The sequence below is a fragment of the Zosterops lateralis genome (genome assembly GCF_965231275.1).
Source record: "Zosterops lateralis genome assembly, chromosome: 2".
Taxonomy (NCBI): domain Eukaryota; kingdom Metazoa; phylum Chordata; class Aves; order Passeriformes; family Zosteropidae; genus Zosterops; species Zosterops lateralis.
In genome coordinates this window covers 70,174,825-70,192,260 of record NC_139763.1, presented here as the reverse complement: position 1 = coordinate 70,192,260, position 17,436 = coordinate 70,174,825, and the positions used below count along the sequence as shown (strand labels likewise).

The 17,436-nt window shown below is 39.7% G+C and overlaps 1 protein-coding gene across 1 annotated transcript in view; it reads right to left on the bottom strand.

Moving 5' to 3' along the window:
- Positions 1-17,436, bottom strand: part of FLT1 (fms related receptor tyrosine kinase 1) — a 110,002-nt gene that overhangs the window by 59,010 nt on the left and 33,556 nt on the right. Inside the window, exons 8-10 of the mRNA XM_083855079.1 lie at positions 16,331-16,448; positions 14,259-14,428; positions 13,683-13,842 (exon numbers count right to left, since the gene is read on the bottom strand). Of these exons, the coding sequence (XP_083711205.1) occupies positions 13,683-13,842; positions 14,259-14,428; positions 16,331-16,448 (448 nt within the window). The remainder of the gene's footprint in view (positions 1-13,682; positions 13,843-14,258; positions 14,429-16,330; positions 16,449-17,436) is intronic.

Sequence of the window (17,436 nt, the reverse complement as noted above, 5' to 3'; positions counted from 1 at the left end):
TGAGGTTCACTGATTACAAGACACGCAGTAAAAATAAGCATAATCCTGCAAATGAACAAAACGAAGTTAAACAAAACTATAGCCAAATGACAAAGGGATTTAAATGATAATTTAACTGGAAGAAAATCAAATACATCTTAATGAATGGAAGTTCCAGAGAAAAAAATGTTTTTGCCTTATGCAACAAATTGGCTTGTAGTCAGAACATTCAGGTGTGGTCATGGTAGAGCTAATTTGTTTCTTGAAGTCTGATTTGGTACACATGGAAATAAACACACTGGAATGTTTCTTAAGTGCTGCCTGACCCTGCTCTTCTTTGAGAATATCTAGTTCAGTTTTTCATCCAGAATTTAGTTGTTGCTTGTCCAATTCCAGCATCATTGACAGAGATTAACCCTTCAGCTTGATGAAGTTCTTTTAAATACACTGTGTTCCTTGCATTTGAAAGATAATGGCTGTAGTATCTGTAATCAAATAGTTCTGACTTGTATAACAGTTGTTTGGAGAAATGAACTTTAAAGTCCAGTGACTGAAAAACAGAATATGATGCAATCCTGACCAAAGGATTGAGGTCCATTTCCTTTCAGCCAACTGTGCAGTTTGCTTTGCACTGTAAACTTTGTGTTGTTTAGAATATCAATGGTACACCAACTTTACATGATTGTTTTTAATTGTGCAGCTTTGCGTCAAACTGGCCAATGACTTCGCAGATATTACAGCTTAAAGAAATAATGACATATGACATGGAAACTAACTTGGGCTGCCCAAATTTCACAATGTGCACTGAAAGGATCAATGTGTCAAAAAGACCAAAAAAAAAAAAAAAAAAAAAAAACAAAAACAAAACAACCCACAACAAGGCAATGGAGATTCATGCATGGAGGGAGGACAGGGAGCAAGAGCATGGCAGGAAAACCCTATCTACACAACCACTTCTTTCAGACTATGATTTAAAAGCCAATTTCTAATACATTATTGTTGAGGCCAGGGTGAATGAAAGACAGGTGCATTAATAGGGGCACCTGTTGCACTCAGTTAGGGAAAAATGGTTAAAATTATTCAGAAAGGTAGATGCTATTTACTTTGCACATTTAAAACTTTAAGAAGTCTGGTTCTTTAACAAGAGTAAAACATAGGAGGCACGATAGTTTGGCTAAAGGTGGTAACATTTTCATGTCATAGAAGATATCAAAACTCAATTTGTGATGCCAGGCATCAAAAGCACATTTCTGACTGGATGCAATCTGTACAGGAAAATAGAGACACCAAAACCCCACTTCACCCATATTAAAAAGCACCTCCTACTTTACTTTTTTTCTTATCCCCACAGAATGCATTTATGTTTCTTTGTTACACTGCTGAAATTTTGTACTCTTTACCATAGAAGTCCTTCCTCATATTTTGGTAAAGGATAGAAAGAAGGCATAATGCATATTCAGAAGCTGCTTGTGCATCTCTGAAAAGCATCTCCAATTTCCTTTCTTACAGCTCTGGAGCCTCCAAATTCAGTTGCTATTATTACACTCTTCCTCACAATTCCTTAAAAAGAATGTATATATTTAGTTTGCCATGTTTTAGGGGTCTTGTGTCTTTGTTGAGGCTTAGCACAATAAGGTGCTGATTACTCATTAATACCAGAATGCAAACCACCATCATAACTACAATAACATCACAATAACAAGAAAAACATGTGTAAAGTGCTGGAATAGCCCTGGAGGCACATATGTGAACTCTACTGTCATCACATTCCATTCTATATCCAAATTGGTGATTACAACGTTAATGCAATTAGAGTAGAAAATTGAATACACTTCATAGCTGTTGTCCATGGTTTTAGTAAAAAAGGAGTCCCAATGAAGCTGAGAATAGTACATCCAACAGCACACAGCTGGAGGTGTGAGTACTGTTGTACACAGTGTTAGCTCCACTGACTGCTGGATCAGCAAACGTTTACAGATCAGTTGCAGCACGGCTGCCAGGCAGAGTCTAGGACAAGACTCAGAATCATCCCTTTAGATGCAGAACCAGATGCTTCCTCTCATGAGCTGCCAAATTCCTTCACTTTAACCTCAAATACACTAAAATAGCTCAGGGACAACACACAAGCTGTGTCCACTATCCTGAGCTGGCTACTCCAAGTCATCTCATCTTTTACTGCTGCCAGGGGTGCCATGTAAAAGATGCTGCCTAAGCCAACAGCACTAGGTAGAGACGGGGAAGGGAAAAATTAGTCAGAAGTCCTGCCTCTTAACCTGACCTCAGCTTCTAACAATGGGTATTTCGTAACAGAAAGAGAAAAGGTTCTGCTGAACTTAGATGTAATCATCAAACCAAATGTTTGTGTTAAGCACAGATGCTTGGAGAGAAAGAGGGAAAATTGAAAACACAAAAATCTATGCTGGCTGGAATCAAAATAGGCAATCATCTTCCTGTTAACTTGATTGATGTTTCATGGCGTGTCCTCATATAGCATCAGCTACATATTTTTCTGATTTCAAGGAAATTACCAATTTCTTCAAACTACCCACTCAGTAAAATAACAAGGGCATTGCATTTTTAGCAAGAGCTGTCTGTGTTTGCAGGGAAATCCCACTGCATTTTAGATATTTGAATCTTACTCCAGATTGCATGAATTCCTGAAATGTTTTGTTGTGGGATGAGCCTCGGTACTTTGCATTTTCAGGAAATCTTACAGCAGGGTTACCGCCAGGGTAATGAAGGAGCACACAGTGTGCACAGGGATTGATAAACAAGCTGATATCCGCCAGTACAATTCTAAGCATTTCTTTCACCTGTGTCCCTGCAGACCCTTTCACGTTTCTATTTTGTGGGTGCAACTCAGCCTGTGTAGAGATCCCACATAGCAAATGCTAACGGGGGTGTGTACAAACCTAAGTTTATAAATGTTATGCAACCTCCAGAGCGAGGTTATCAGACCCTGCTGCCTTAGTGGGGCGCTGGTAGAAGCAGAGCACTCAGGTTAATCACACCCTAAGTAGTTTTTCCCATGTGCCTGCATGCGTGCTGGCATGCACGTTTGCAGGTGTGCACCCGCGCAGGCACGCATCAGCCTTTGTGTCAAGAGCCTGAGAAAAAGGCTATTCTTTTGTAAAAACAGGAGCCACTAATTCTCTGTAAGATTCTCAGAGAAGCCCAGCACAGGGGGGAAGAGGGATGAGAGCGGTTCTGCCTGTGGCAGGGTGAGTTCTGCTGTCAGACCCGTTCATTGCCCAGAGCTTTAGGAACCCACACAAATTTGGAGAGGCTGGGGGTGGTTTATGCAACCAGAAGTAAGTCCAGCTTTATAAAAGGTCTGTGATGTGCGGAGCTGGCACCCGTGAGGCCCTGGAGAAGTAGTCGGGGGGAGGGGAGCCAGCCTGCTACTCGAGAATACATCAAGCCCTTGAGGAAGCAGAGTGTGCCATGTTTGAAGATGCAAAGATAATCACAGTGCTGGGAACCGTCTTGTGTAGCGGAGGAAGCCAAACAACAAGAGGAAAGCAGCATATGCTCGTGATTTCGCACAGGAAGCTAGCAGCACCTCCTGCCAAAGCGAGATAAGAAAACTCCCATGGCCTATTCTGGACAAGGCTGTGGTGATCAACCTTCGCTTCACACTGTCCTCGCTCCGCTCCACAGCCCGCTCCCTTTCCTAATGAGTTTCAGAGCCCTCACTTCTATTACCATGCAGCATGCCAAGCACAATAGCATGGTGTATTTATAACTATCAACAGGGAAAAGTTTCCAGGGTAAGAGTGTACTTCATGTCATCTTGATGTATTTCACTGAAATCACACTACAAACCAGCTCCAAGCTGAAGTCCTGGTGATGAAACTACTGGTCTCAGAAGAAAAGCTGCTCAGTAATTTATAGCAGGGCATGGGAGCTGAGGTAAGCAATTTGTCCAACTATTCATAGGATGGTTTGACCCCAAGTATGACAGTCAGTTCTGATTGAAAGTCCCAGATCTAGCCCATCCAGACACATCTTCCCCATCCCAAAGACAGTACTGCAGTTTCCAGTTCAAGCAGTGCAACAACAAATACTGGTGAAAGAGCCTCAGTCCACAGATCAGTTGGAAAAATACTCATTTTCTGTCTCCTTTTCTTCCTAACTTCTCCCTCCCAAGCCCTTCTGTGTGATTCCAGGGGCCATTGCAATTGTTACCTCGTGTAACATCTCATTCAACTCTCTAAGCATTCCTCTTGGCAAAGCCCCTGGCAGCCTCACTTACACTCTCATTCACTGGGGTAGTATTTGTTGGGAGGGTGAGGAAACCATGCTGTCACCAACAGTGCCCATTTTTAAAAGTGATTATTGGCAGCCACCATACTTTTCTCAGCAACTATCCTTTTTTTAGGGCAGCAATTTCTAGCAGTGTCAGGGCAATGTTACTACAAATTCAAGCTGGGCTGACTCACATCTTTTAAGAGGCAATGGTGATGACACTAACATTAAGACAGGAACTCTGGAAATTCCTGGAATTGTAAAGAATACATAGGAACTGTTTTTTATTTGCCAAGTTACAAAAAAAAAAAAAATCCTAATGGCATGAGCCATTCCTGTTCTGCACCTCAGTGTCCAGAGGCATGCAATTGATAGCACAGGACTGGTATAGCCACGTGTCCTTGGGAATATTGAGTCAATCTGAAGCAGGAAACTGAGAGGAAAAATAGTAGCAGGGAGCATGTACAGTGTGTAAAACGTGATTTATGGGGGTGGGGGAAGGAGAACATGTGCTGGCCCCCTGCCAGCTTTGTCTACGCATGTGATGCTATGATTCTAAGAAGCTATGGGTCCAGGCACTCCTGCTCTAGGTCCAAACAAATCAGTTAGAGGTTAAAATACTGGCAAAACTGTAGCTGGGAGCTCATCCCAAACACCTTCCCTAATATGTGCATTAGCGGAGCTAGGAGGAAAACTACAGGTGGTAGGAACTGGATATATTTTACATTGTTTATTGTTTACTTGTTTGTTTATATTTATATTTATTTATTTAGGATCAGGTCCCTGATGTCCCAAAAGCCTCATTCTCCTGGGGGGTATCTTTGAAAAGAGTAGGGTAGATGGCATTTAGAGCTTTGTTATGTACTTCCATGGCTCTATCAAAAAAGGAAGCATTTGATAGCTGCATATTGCCTTTTTTGCTGTTACTGATATGCAACCAGATAACTGGATGGTGTTTCCCTTTCGTACTCATCCTTTCCAAACATTATGACTTGCCCTTAACTATTCCAGTTTGCTGCCTGGAAAGCTGATTGATCTGAGCTATCTCAAAAGAAGCAGCAAGATCAACAGCAATGTTACCTACCCCAGCTTTCAGTATTTCATCAGCCCACACTCAGATTTCCACAAGAAAAAAATCACTTCTATAACTGCACACCTGAGCACCCTGCAACACCAGTTACTTGCAACAAAAAATGAAGATGACTGAGTCTGAGGGTCACCAAAAAAACCCATCTTGCTTCCAACTTCTTTGCCATTACTTGAAATCTCTGGCCACTGGGGAACATAACAGCATTTGAAAGTATTTTTTCAGGTGTCTACATATACTGAGGTTATCTGAAATTTTCTCAACTTGTCTTATCAGAAAATTATATTTTGCTTCTTGATCCTCATTTTCTGCTTCACACTGCTTAGCATTCTTTATGGACACAGGATACCATCATATTTCAGCCAAACCTATCTTCCTTCCTTGTTATACCACTCTCTTCCCTCCTTTACTAAACTATGTTCACTCTCATCTCCCATGAAGCCACTGTGATTCAGCCTCCACTTTGTCTGTGCAAAAGCAAAAGTCATGTCCTGCACAGAGAAGCAGGATGTTGGCTGGAACTATAGAATTATCACATGAAATTCTGAGCACCTAGAATTACTTTCAGGGGGGAAAAGTGCTCAATTTTGAGAGTCTGTAGTACTGCAAGGAAGAGGGTCTTGCAATTTGTTTGAACAGTCAGAATCCTAAAGAGAAAGTCCACAAAAACTCTACATACAATGTCCACTCTTGCAGCTTTTTAAAATTTATTTCCATTTTATGTTCCTTATAAATGAAGTCCAAGATATTGTTCGGACCCTTCTTCAGACTGTCCAGACCCTGTAAGTTGCACAGACCTTGCACAACTCACTTCTAATAGCTCACTCAACTTCTAGATATAAGCTTACATCTATAATATTCCAAGATCCATGTACTCACAACCCCTTCCTTCTCAGAATGCCAAAATTCCCCTTCTTTCCTTTGCTATCCTAACTGTATCCTCTTGGTTCTAGAAAGGAAACTCTTCAGCAGCCTATTTACACAGTCCTTCATACTGCCCATCTTGCTGACAAGCTGGAAGCACAACCCTCACTCTTTCCATTTTCCAATGATTAGCAAAGGAGACAGAGGAGCTGTTGATCCACTGAGGTTGTGTTTTTTCAAGATGATTTGTTTCCATCTTCTCTTCAAGTAGGGGTCTGGGAGCAACTCTGGGCTGACTGGAGTGAGGGACTGAAGTGCAGGCAGAAAATAAGGAAGGGATGAGAAAGAATGGAGGGAAACATTTTTTAGGAGAGAAAGGAGTTGATTAGAGGGAAAACAGGAAGAGAAAATACTGACAGGCTTGGATGTAAGACCAAGGATCCATCTACCCCATATCCTGTCCCAACAATGACCATATGCAGATGGTTAGGGATGAGTAAGAGTGGGACTAACTTCAGATATTTCCTTCTAATACTCCCCCAGTCACCAATTATTATCAGCTCAGGAACTTCCCGCAATATAGACTGGTTCTACACTTCTCTTCCAAGGCTGTAGAAAGTTTTCGAACCCTCAAAATCTTCTGGCAAGGAGATTTACAGATATGCTATCCACCACATGAGGAGCTGTATCCTTTTTCAGTTCCAAATTCTGCTCCTCCTGTCTTCATCTAACGGCCCCTACCTCTGGAACTGGAAAAGATATACATAACTGTCCTCAGATGTGTGTCCTTCCCAAGTCTGTAAGTCTCCATCCTGTAGCTCCCAAGTCACATCTTTTTCAGTCTGCAAGTCTTGATCTCCCTCCTCACTCATCCTTCACACATTCCTCTCATTCTCTGAAATTCCTTTGATCCTTTTTGATGCTATTCCTGGTGTACCTCCCAGTTTGGCTGCATCCTTTGAAATGAAAGGATCAGAAATGCTCATAGCATAAAAGGCATTGATAATTTATGGATTTGTGGAGTTATCATGGTGTTCTGTACTGTGGTCTTTCTTTCTTTCCTGGTAATTCCTAACACCTGATTTTCTTTTTGAGCTGCTCATGGTGGTGTTCACTTTCACAAACCCATCCATCACAGCATGCAGATACCTCTTTGTAGTAATGGTGATCAGCCAACAGCTTTTTAACCTATATTTTACATATGAAAGTAAGATCTTTTTTCCTATGTATATCATGCATATTTATCTTCAGTGAACTTCACCTGCCACTTTTTCACTCAGATATCCAGATTTACAGAGTTCTGCATTTCATTGCAATCAGCCTCTCATCCTTACAAATCTGAATAACTTGTCATCATCAGCAAACACTATCACCTCCTTACCACCTTTTCTAGGTTATTTCTGAACATGTTGACAAGTACAGACCCCAGCACCAGCTCCTGAAAAATTTCACTGATCACCTCCCTATGCTGCAAGAACTGGTTGTTCCCTCTTAACCTCTGTTTTCTATTTTTTAACTGAATTTTTTTTTTCTGAGCACGATCCCACCTCACATGCCTGTTCAAAGCCTTCTGCAAAGGCTTTTTGAAAGGCATACACATAAAAGGAAAGAGGATGCTAACTAAAGTTTGTATATTTTTGTAAAAGGTGTACTCGATCCAGCAATAGTATTCCATTCATAATCACTCCTAAGCACACACAGAGTTTGACCTGGTGCCTTCCTTTGGCCAGGAGCCCCTGCTTAGTGCAGGAGCAGGCTTCTGGCTACGGGCTGGGACACCCCACTGGCTCAGACCCTGCCAGCGTGCGGGGCCTCGCTCACGTCGTGCAGTCCCCACTCACAGCCTGTCACACACTTTGTTTCCTATGGGCTGGGCCACGCCGAGCGAAAGATCAAGCAGAAATGTCCCACCATCTACGTGACCCTTAAGTGTTTTTCCTTAAGGCTGGGTGTCAGACTGCACAAAATAAAGCCAGAAGACCACCCTGTGAAGGCAACAAGAAGGAAAAAAAGAAACTGGAAAAAAATAAAGGGAATAGCGACATAGGCAAGTGAGATTAAAAGCATGATACTAAGCAGAGTATCTCTGACCATCTGGATCTTGCTGTAGTTCTTACACTTGAAGATGACAAAATAAATAATATAATACTTCTTGTTTTAATTTTTTTAAAAATTTGATTTAAAGTGATTTGGAAACTAGCAATATTGAAACTTGAAAACTTAAGGTTCTGCTTCAACTAAGACCCATAATGAAGTAGTTTATACTTGCAGAATAAATTCATCAGTGTGTAACCCTGTGGACAGACTGGGGCAAACTGTACTCGGTATAAAGTATGTATTTGTCAAGCTTATGTAACCATATGGATCTGCCAGATCTGATTCAAACGGCATTTTGCAAACAAAATATTAAAAAGTACTTTACAATTCCATAACAGTGACTGAAAACAAGGATATAGCTCTACTCAGAGGAAAGAATGTGTTCACAAACAAGCATTGGCTTTTGGCTTCCAGTGGAAGTGCAGCATGAGATACTTGAGCATATTGCTTACCCAGGCTGAAGCAGAGCAGATGCTGCTTGACTCCTTTCTTTCCGTTGGCTTCAAGGTGCCTGGAAGTCCATGCTGCTGCAATGTACACTCATGACAGTTCCTCTGCATTTTTTTAAGGTTATGTTAAAAACCACAGGGTTTCACTTTTATTTACACTAATGTATTTCCCCAACCATACCAAAATAAGGGAATAGCTAGTATGATTTTGGGGGTACCAGTAAGTATCTTTACATTACTAGATTGCTGTAAGATGGTTTTCTTGTAGCACAGGGTTGAAGGCACAAAGGCCACCAGTCAGATCTTCAGCCAGTGTGAATGCAGAGCTGAGGATTCAGCCAGATGTCAAATTAAATGAAGGCATTTTAGAGCTACCTGTTTGTTAATGGCACCTGACCTACTTATACCAGCTCCAAAGACTCAGACTTTCCCTTACTGAAAATAGAAGATGGCACGGGGAACAAAACCCTGCCCATGGACAAACTAATGGGCATCAATGCTTGTAGGCATCCAACAATTAAATTTGGGTGGTTCAGTACATTCCTAATTAAGTACAATTAACATTTGTTCTTTACTTGTTCATTTTACATACCTCACTGATGTTCCAAATCTGGTCTCCCCTGATCATCTATCCAAGCACATCCTAATGATTCTGCCTTTCAATCCCTTATTATTACCCTGACATAAACAATGCAGAAATGCAATTAGACTGCTATGCACACATGGCCTGCCTCCTCTTTCACTGAAGCTGCTGTGAGTCTGGCCATGCACTGTCATTATGATAGTTTCAGTCTTTCTGTATCTCCGCAGAAGTTTCAAGGAGCACCTCTAGTTTTTTCCCTCCCAGATACTTCATGAATTCTGCCCTCCATCTCTAATCTCACCATTAGGTGGTTTTACCACCAAGTAGAGTCCATATCTTGACACTGTAGTCAGAAGAGCAGAGAATCATGTACCAGTTTCCCCAATTACTTTGTTTTTGTAAGCAACTCCATATTACTCTCACATTTCTCTCTCCCTCAAGCAAATAAATGCAGAGAAAAAAAAAACCAAACAACTAAAAGCCAAAAACCCACAGACTGATGTGATGGCAGGGTTTTAAAATAATAATATAACATTCAGTTTGAGACTAAACAAAACTGATAGCTCAAAGAGAAGGGAGGCAGCAAGGTGATGGGAGAGTTGGAACACCCGTGGTAAAATTTCAGTGTTGCAACTGTCTGCAGTTTCTGAAGGGCCAATCAGTCAAACCTTGGGCAGAGGTTGAAGATCTCTCTTGAACTACCCACATATAAATGTCCAGAGAGAGAAACTGGCCTCAAACAACACTGAACAGCTGCTGAGCAAGCCAGTGCTTCCAGTGAGCAATAGCAGTATCCCACATGCCTTTCTTGGCAATTTCTGCCAGGTCAGTTTAAGACAAACAAAATCTACTGAAGAGATTCAGGTCAAGAACCATTAACATCAAGCACGTTCCTGGCATGCAGACACTTGTTCTGCAGCCACAGAACTGATCTGTTTTAGGTGGATCCCAGCCTGCCAGGCTCTGGAGATCCTCAGCAAGCCCTGCTGCTGTCTGCCCCCATACACCTCTGCTGACAACCCAGCCTGAAACAAATTCAGGATGGATAGGATGGCTCCAGGGTGGTAGAAAAGATCCTAAGGAGGCTGCTGGGCACTTCAGGACGTGTCCCACTGGGCTGTGCTCTTCTATATTCACTAAATACCTGGGGGCTGCCCAGCCTGGGAATGTGTCTGCTACAGAGCAGCAGCATATGCTGCAGTGAGATAGCCCTAGAAAAGCAGTTTCTCAATCATTTAGGAAAGATTTTTTTTTTAGTAGCTTTTAATTTTATTTTGCACTGTGTCTTCTACTGTCTTTTGGCTGCCATCTCTAAATTTATCATCTCTCCATAAGATTTAAAAAGCCCCAGAACATTGCTTTTTGCCCCAGACAGATTTCCTTGACTCTTCTATGTTTCCTTGTTTGGGTGAACATCTGAAGAGAATCTTTCCACCTACACATCTAGTTAGCTAGCTAGCTAACCAAAGGTTGATTAATGGCAAGAGTTGGTTTAAGCAGAGTAATTGTAACAGGAAACAAAGAACAGGGAATTTTTAATGATGTTGGTCTTTCCACATTTCAAAAATTCACATTTGTTGAGCAATTTTACCGCCTTTTTTTTTTTTTTTAATTTGCTATGAGGAAACTATGGAAATTATTTTATTTGGCCAGTCTCCTGTTACTGGCCTGAGTGAAGCAGAGAGAAGAGTTATGCAAATTGATTGTATCAATCAAAAACCATTAAACTATATCTGCTTTTAAAAGCAATGGAATTCATTGAGGTTTTTTAGATTTTTGTAACTGAAATACTGCTTGGAAAATGAAGTGAAAGAAGTATCCACACAACCTAATGGTTGCTATTAAAGGAGGCCATAGGCAACAGTCCTTCAAAAATAAAAGCATCTAACTTAGGCAGTCAGTCCCCAGCTTGCAGTGACAGTGTTCAAGTTGTGTGAAGTTAAGCACACATATAAATATTGGAGCAAACAGATCTTGGAGCCAATAGTGCAGTGCAAGGTCTTTGCAGCAACAGCATCTTTTTATTCAGAGTGCACACTCTGTCTTTAACATGGAACTCAGAAATTTCCTGACAATCTCTGCTACCTCACACTGAAGGGTGATAATAAATAAAATAAATAAATAAAATCTGTGGGGGTTTATTGACTTAAAATACAAGGTACATCTGTGCACAGAAACAAGCCCTACTTGAGCACAAACAGAGAAACATTTCCATAGTATTGGAAACCTAACACTGGGCAGATAAATACAAAAAAAAAAAAAGATGTAATGGTGGAATAAGATATGTTTCTTATCTTCTGCACAAGGTACACATACATTAAATCTGTTGTTTAGGCAAACCTCCCATCACACAAAGAGGGAACTATAATGAAATAGGTGGGATTAAATGGTTTTCCAGTTTTTCAGGAAGAACACCTGAACCTGCACAGACATCAGCCTGAGCAAGTTGTGCCAGCTGCTGAGGTACTCCACTCTGCTCCCTTCCTGCAGCAGGAGATAAAATGTAATTACTCAGGTACTTCTGCCTTTCTGCAATAGTAAATTTTCATATTATTCAGAGGGAGTCATCCCACTCCTTTTAGGCAAAGCATTAAAAATGGTGTTCACCAGACTACTTTTTCAATGAGTACTTAAAGGAGAAGGAAGGGAAGAGGGTTAAAGGGAATCATCACAGAACAATTATGAAGGCAATTTGGAAGCCAGTCTGGAAACAACATTGTAACAGAGCCAATAGCTGATTCAAATTGTTACATTTCTCCTTTGTTCACCTGCTCAAACACACTCCTAATTAGCATTTAATGGAATCGACAGTTCAGCACATTACTGAACACCTGCGTGCAGATGTTAATTCCTCTTTCTGATGACACGCTCTCTTGTGCTGGAGTGCAGACCTGTGCTTGCTAACAGAAGAAGTATCTGACAACGGATAAGCACCACCTCAACTCCCAGGGAAGAACCAACTGCTTCTGCAGTGCTGCACTGGATTTCAATTCAGAGTATTCATAGTTGTATAAACTCTTGAACAAAACTAAAAGACTTTCATATATGCCTGTCTCAAGGTTTTTCTAGTTAAAAGATGGTGTGATTTCTCTTACATCTATTAGCAAATACCAATTTTGCAACTTGTCATTGTAAGGTAACATACCAGACAGAGGAAATGCAGCTCTCACCTGTCCTTGAAATGGAGAATTTCAGGTAATACCTATTCCAGCAAGAGGAGAGATTGCTAGTGCCACCTCTTGGTGAGAAGGGCACAGAAAGAAAGTCATTAGCATAATCCCAAAGACATAGTGGGGAAAAATAACATGTGCTTCTAGGAAATGCTGACCACTTTCTCACTGATATCAAAGCACTTACAAATATTCTTAGTTTGAGATGTTTAGTATTGAGACCCTTAGTATTGAGATGTCTTATTTATTTGAAGGACATGTCTTGTACACTTGCAATTAAGCATGTACTTAAATATTTGTCTGGTGCTAAATCCAAATTCCATGAGAGCGTTAAAGGAGTGAAATCCTGGGGAACGTGATTATTCTTCAACTCAAACTAAGAAAATGTTGTGTCTTAAACATTTAAAAGAAGTTTTTATATATCTTCATGAGGCTGTGATCCAAATACCTTGCCTGTTTGAACGCTCCAATAGCAACTTAATGATTTTTGCTGTTGTGGAGGTTAAGTGTTAATCATTAAGTTTGTGTGAGATTTCATGATGCAAGAAGAGCTGTGAGTGATGAGTCAACACAAACTCCTAATCATAAGAAATAGAGTTCAAAAGAAAACTAAAATGTGAAAAGAGGCTTAGTTGAGCACCACATCTGCATCAAGTAAGCTTGCATGGTGCCATTTATTCTTTACCCTGTTTAAATATCATCCGGAGAATGGTGGGCACATTTAGCTTGCAGAACTGAACCTATGACTAAACACATCACAGGGCAGATCTGACGTTCATAATGGAAGAATTTTCTATTATGTTTTCTGTTGATTTCAAAGGAAGCCACACATACGAGTCACTGTGCATGGAGAAAAGCATGGAGGAAATGTTGCCCATGTGAAAGCGTGTGAACTTTGCAGGACATTGTCTTTTCTCATGAAAATGCAAAAGCAATTATTGCTTCTGGACCAATATTGCATGCATGAATAGTAGTGAACTGTAAATAAACCCAAACAGCAACACTAAATAACCACTCTGCCCTCCATTTTCAAATACTGATGGAGAAAAAGTTACGTTGTCCACTGAAAAATATATTGATAAAAAGTAGACAACTTTTATTAACTAAGCAATGTTTACAGTAAGCCTTATGCTTGTAAAAAAAAAACCATTTAAGTGTAATAGTAAAAGAAGACAGAGTAAATAAAAGTAAAGGTGTTGTCCTACCTTGTTTTAGAATGGTTTTGCTTACAGGGATACCACATCCATGTAATTTTAGGTGGAGGAATACCATACACAGTGCATGTCAGCACTTGTTTGCTGCCTAGTAAATGCAGATTGGGATCAGGGAATGATGACACGGCCTTTTCGTATATCTGCGGTTTAACTGGAAAGGGTCAAAATTGGAAAGCAATTAAAACCAGATTATTTCCAATGTATTGCACTATTATAAAAATACTACATTCCTGCAGTATGAGTAACAAGAAAAACCCCCAAGAGAACAAAATAAAAACACAGTCCTAAGTCAAGTCAGACGAGTGGTTATTAATGCATTTAAGTCATCAGGAACAAGTATGTGGCTGTGGAAGACAGAAACACTTCTAATGAAAACCAGCATCCATCTTCTTGTTCAAAGATAGGTCTTTCACCCTGCATATGAGGCTTGGGTTTATATCCAAGAAGTCAGTAAGAAAACCCACAATGCCCTGATGTGTGCAAGACTGGTGACAATCCAGCTCAAAGGAAAATGAGCATTTACAAATGCTCAGTTTGGAGAAGCATGGTAACATGTTGCAAACTTACCATTCACCGTAAGAGTGACTGTAAGGTTCTTTGACAAGTTCCACTGTCGAATGCTCAATATTATGGTGTAGTTTCCGGCATCCTCCTCAGCAACATCCTTGATGATTAATGAATAGTTTTTAACAATGTACCGGGCACATTTTTCAGCAGCAGGTAGCCCATCTTTTAACCTGTTTCATGGAATTCCAGAAATCAAAATTCTGAAAAATATTTCTGCTTAAACCACCCATGGCACATCATATTCCACAATCTTTGGGAAGGGATTGGATTTCCAGTCTGAGTTTCTGTTTACCAGAGACATATTCATTCCTTTCAAATAAGATTGCTGATATTTGTAAACCACTTTAGAGAATACTATTTCATATATTAAAATTGATAAGAGCCTGATGGGGCTCTATGGTATTTGTGAGTTGCTGAAAATTGCAACTCTGTCTGTGAAGATCCCAGTTGTCCATGGGCGTGGCCACCATTTAGTCTAAAAGACAACCATTTTGGCTAAGAGTTGGTCACAGAAATAAAGGTTGCATCATCTTGCACTGGCCATTACTCTATGACCTCAGAATACATCCTGGGACAAAGTATTACAGTTCTCAAAGCACAGCTGTGATTTTAGGAAGAGGAAGAGTAAGTAGATTAGATAAGAACTCAAGAATCAGATATCCTCCTATCAAGTGAATGTTTTTAAAGATAACAGAAAATCAACATAGAAAGTACTAGCTGTTGCTCACACGCAGATTCCTGAAGCAAAAGATCAAAATCAAAAATACAGTGTAAAGTGCATTTTAACAAGCTGCAAGAAGGTTAACATGATGTTAGTAGAAAGGTGCAACATATACATTATGGTGACGGATTTGATCTAAATTATTCACAGCTTTTAGCAAGAATTTACAGAAAACTCTTACTGTTATTAGAGGAGCACTAAAATTTGGTCAAAGGACTTTTGGATTTAGGCCTTTCACTGTATGTGTATTTTACAGAACTACAGATTAATTTCAGCTGAAAAAGTCTTCAGAAGTTATTTAGTCTAATGTCCTATAAAAAGCAAGGTCAGAAGATTGCCCAAAACCATTTTCAGTATGATTTTGTGTATTTCCAAGAATGGAGACTCCACCACCACCCTGGACTTTTTATTCCAATATTTGACCAACCTGAATTTTAAATAAAAAATTAAAAAAAAAATTTAAAATTATTAAAATGTTTGGAGATTTTTTAGTTCAGAAGTTTTGGATCCATATGTGTAGTCAATAAACTCAAACATTGGAGAAAATGATGTATAAATGGCTGGCATCAGTGTCACAGTGACGCCTTAGTTTTCCACAAGGAGCCATAAGGGTAAAGGTTTCATAAAACAACAGTTTTGGAATAAAACTAATTCCTGGCTGTAACATGAACTCCCACTGTTCATGTATGTATAGTTTGTTTTCCTAATCAGCCTTGTCACAGACCCCTTGTTAAAGTTCAATTAATTGAGCCAGAGCTACTGGTGTTTAAAATTATTTAAACAAAACCCCCCTTAAGATCATGAATAGATAACATTGTTACATATGAAAGTGGTTTGGATCAATTAAAAAAAAGTTCCGAAAATTTCTTAACACAGCATACATGAGACAAAATGAATGATCCAGTGCATGCTCTGCTGAAGTAGATCTACAACCTGCAGATCACTGCATTATAATACCAACTTCCATTTTTTTTTGCAGTAGTGCATGTCTGTATGACTCAAGTCAATAATTTATTTTCATGAGAGCCTTCTTTTTCTTCTCTTACTGTCTGAAAAGCAACTTCAGGTTTCATATCTAGGTCTGAGTGAAGCTGGATGCAATACTTCACTCAAGGCTGGCAGAGCTATTTAGCTGTAGAGTGTCCATTGATTTCAAGAGGTGACACGTCCAACCTATTTGAGGATCTCAGCTTTAAACTTTCCATATCTCCTTTCTTGCACTTGCAAAATGGAGGTGATGTTCTCATAAATTGTTAGAACCCCAGGAGCTCTGAAACTTAAAAAAAAATCCTCCCCAACTCTATTATAAAAAATGTCCAGGATGCACATATGTAAGTAACTGTTGTCCTACCATATAACCTCTGGAGAGGGAAATGCCTTCACTTTCATTGACAAACGATAGGATTTTCTTCCAGCTACAGCCTCCAGTGCAGTTTTTCTTCGACGTTTCAAATTAATGAACATTTTATCTTAAACAAAATGAAAACATGCTTTGTATTACTGATTTTCATCCTGCAAAAAAAGTAGCTCTACTAAAGAAAATATGACTCAAAAATTATCTTTAATAATTTTGATAACCCCATATGTTAACAGCAAGAATAGAGCCTAACCTCCTAGAGATCTATAAAATAGAAAAGAATACCACAAATATACAAGAAACTGAGATGCAGTTCCCAGGGCATGAATCTGCTTGGAGAAGATACACTCTAGCCAAATTCACATTGTGCTCCAGACAGAAAAAAAGGCACAAGAGATAAAGTAGTCTGTAGTATGTGGGAGGCTGAACTGAGGATGATCAGATGACCTTTCCACTCCTACAGGCCAAGAATCAATGAATGTTCCAAAAGAAAATATTTTGCCAGAGAGGATTTAAGAGAACTGCAGAGAAATAGCAAAGGAAAAGGCAGAAACTTTCTGTATTGTTGATAAACAGCTGTTTCATCGAACAAACAGATCTTTGTGACTTTACCGGAATAATATCAACCTGCTGGAATTTGTTCTTTTCCAGTTGCTCTGCCCCATATCTCCAACTCTCTGCTAAGCTGATGGCTTTTACCAGAGGTTATAAAACATTAAATTCATATAATATATTGGAAAATATCTCTTTCTCCCCTGCCAACTTGTGCTAAATAAAACATTCAAAGTATAAATAATATTTGAGTGTCCTTTTGATGGTACCTACGGTGCAATATTTACTCACATTATGAACTGCATAAGGATGATGGATAGCCATTAAACAAGTTCAACATTTAATCACACTTACCATGTACATTGAAAATAATATGCATAAGACAAACAAGTAGTTTAATTACACAAATCAAGTTATAAAGATACAGCCCCGATTTTGCAAACCTTTATTCACACAGGCTCTTTCTAATATGGGTATACTGTTGATAGGGCTGCTTATATGAATGACTTCAGCAGTCCCAGCTTCTCTGACTCTAATTTTAATCTAAA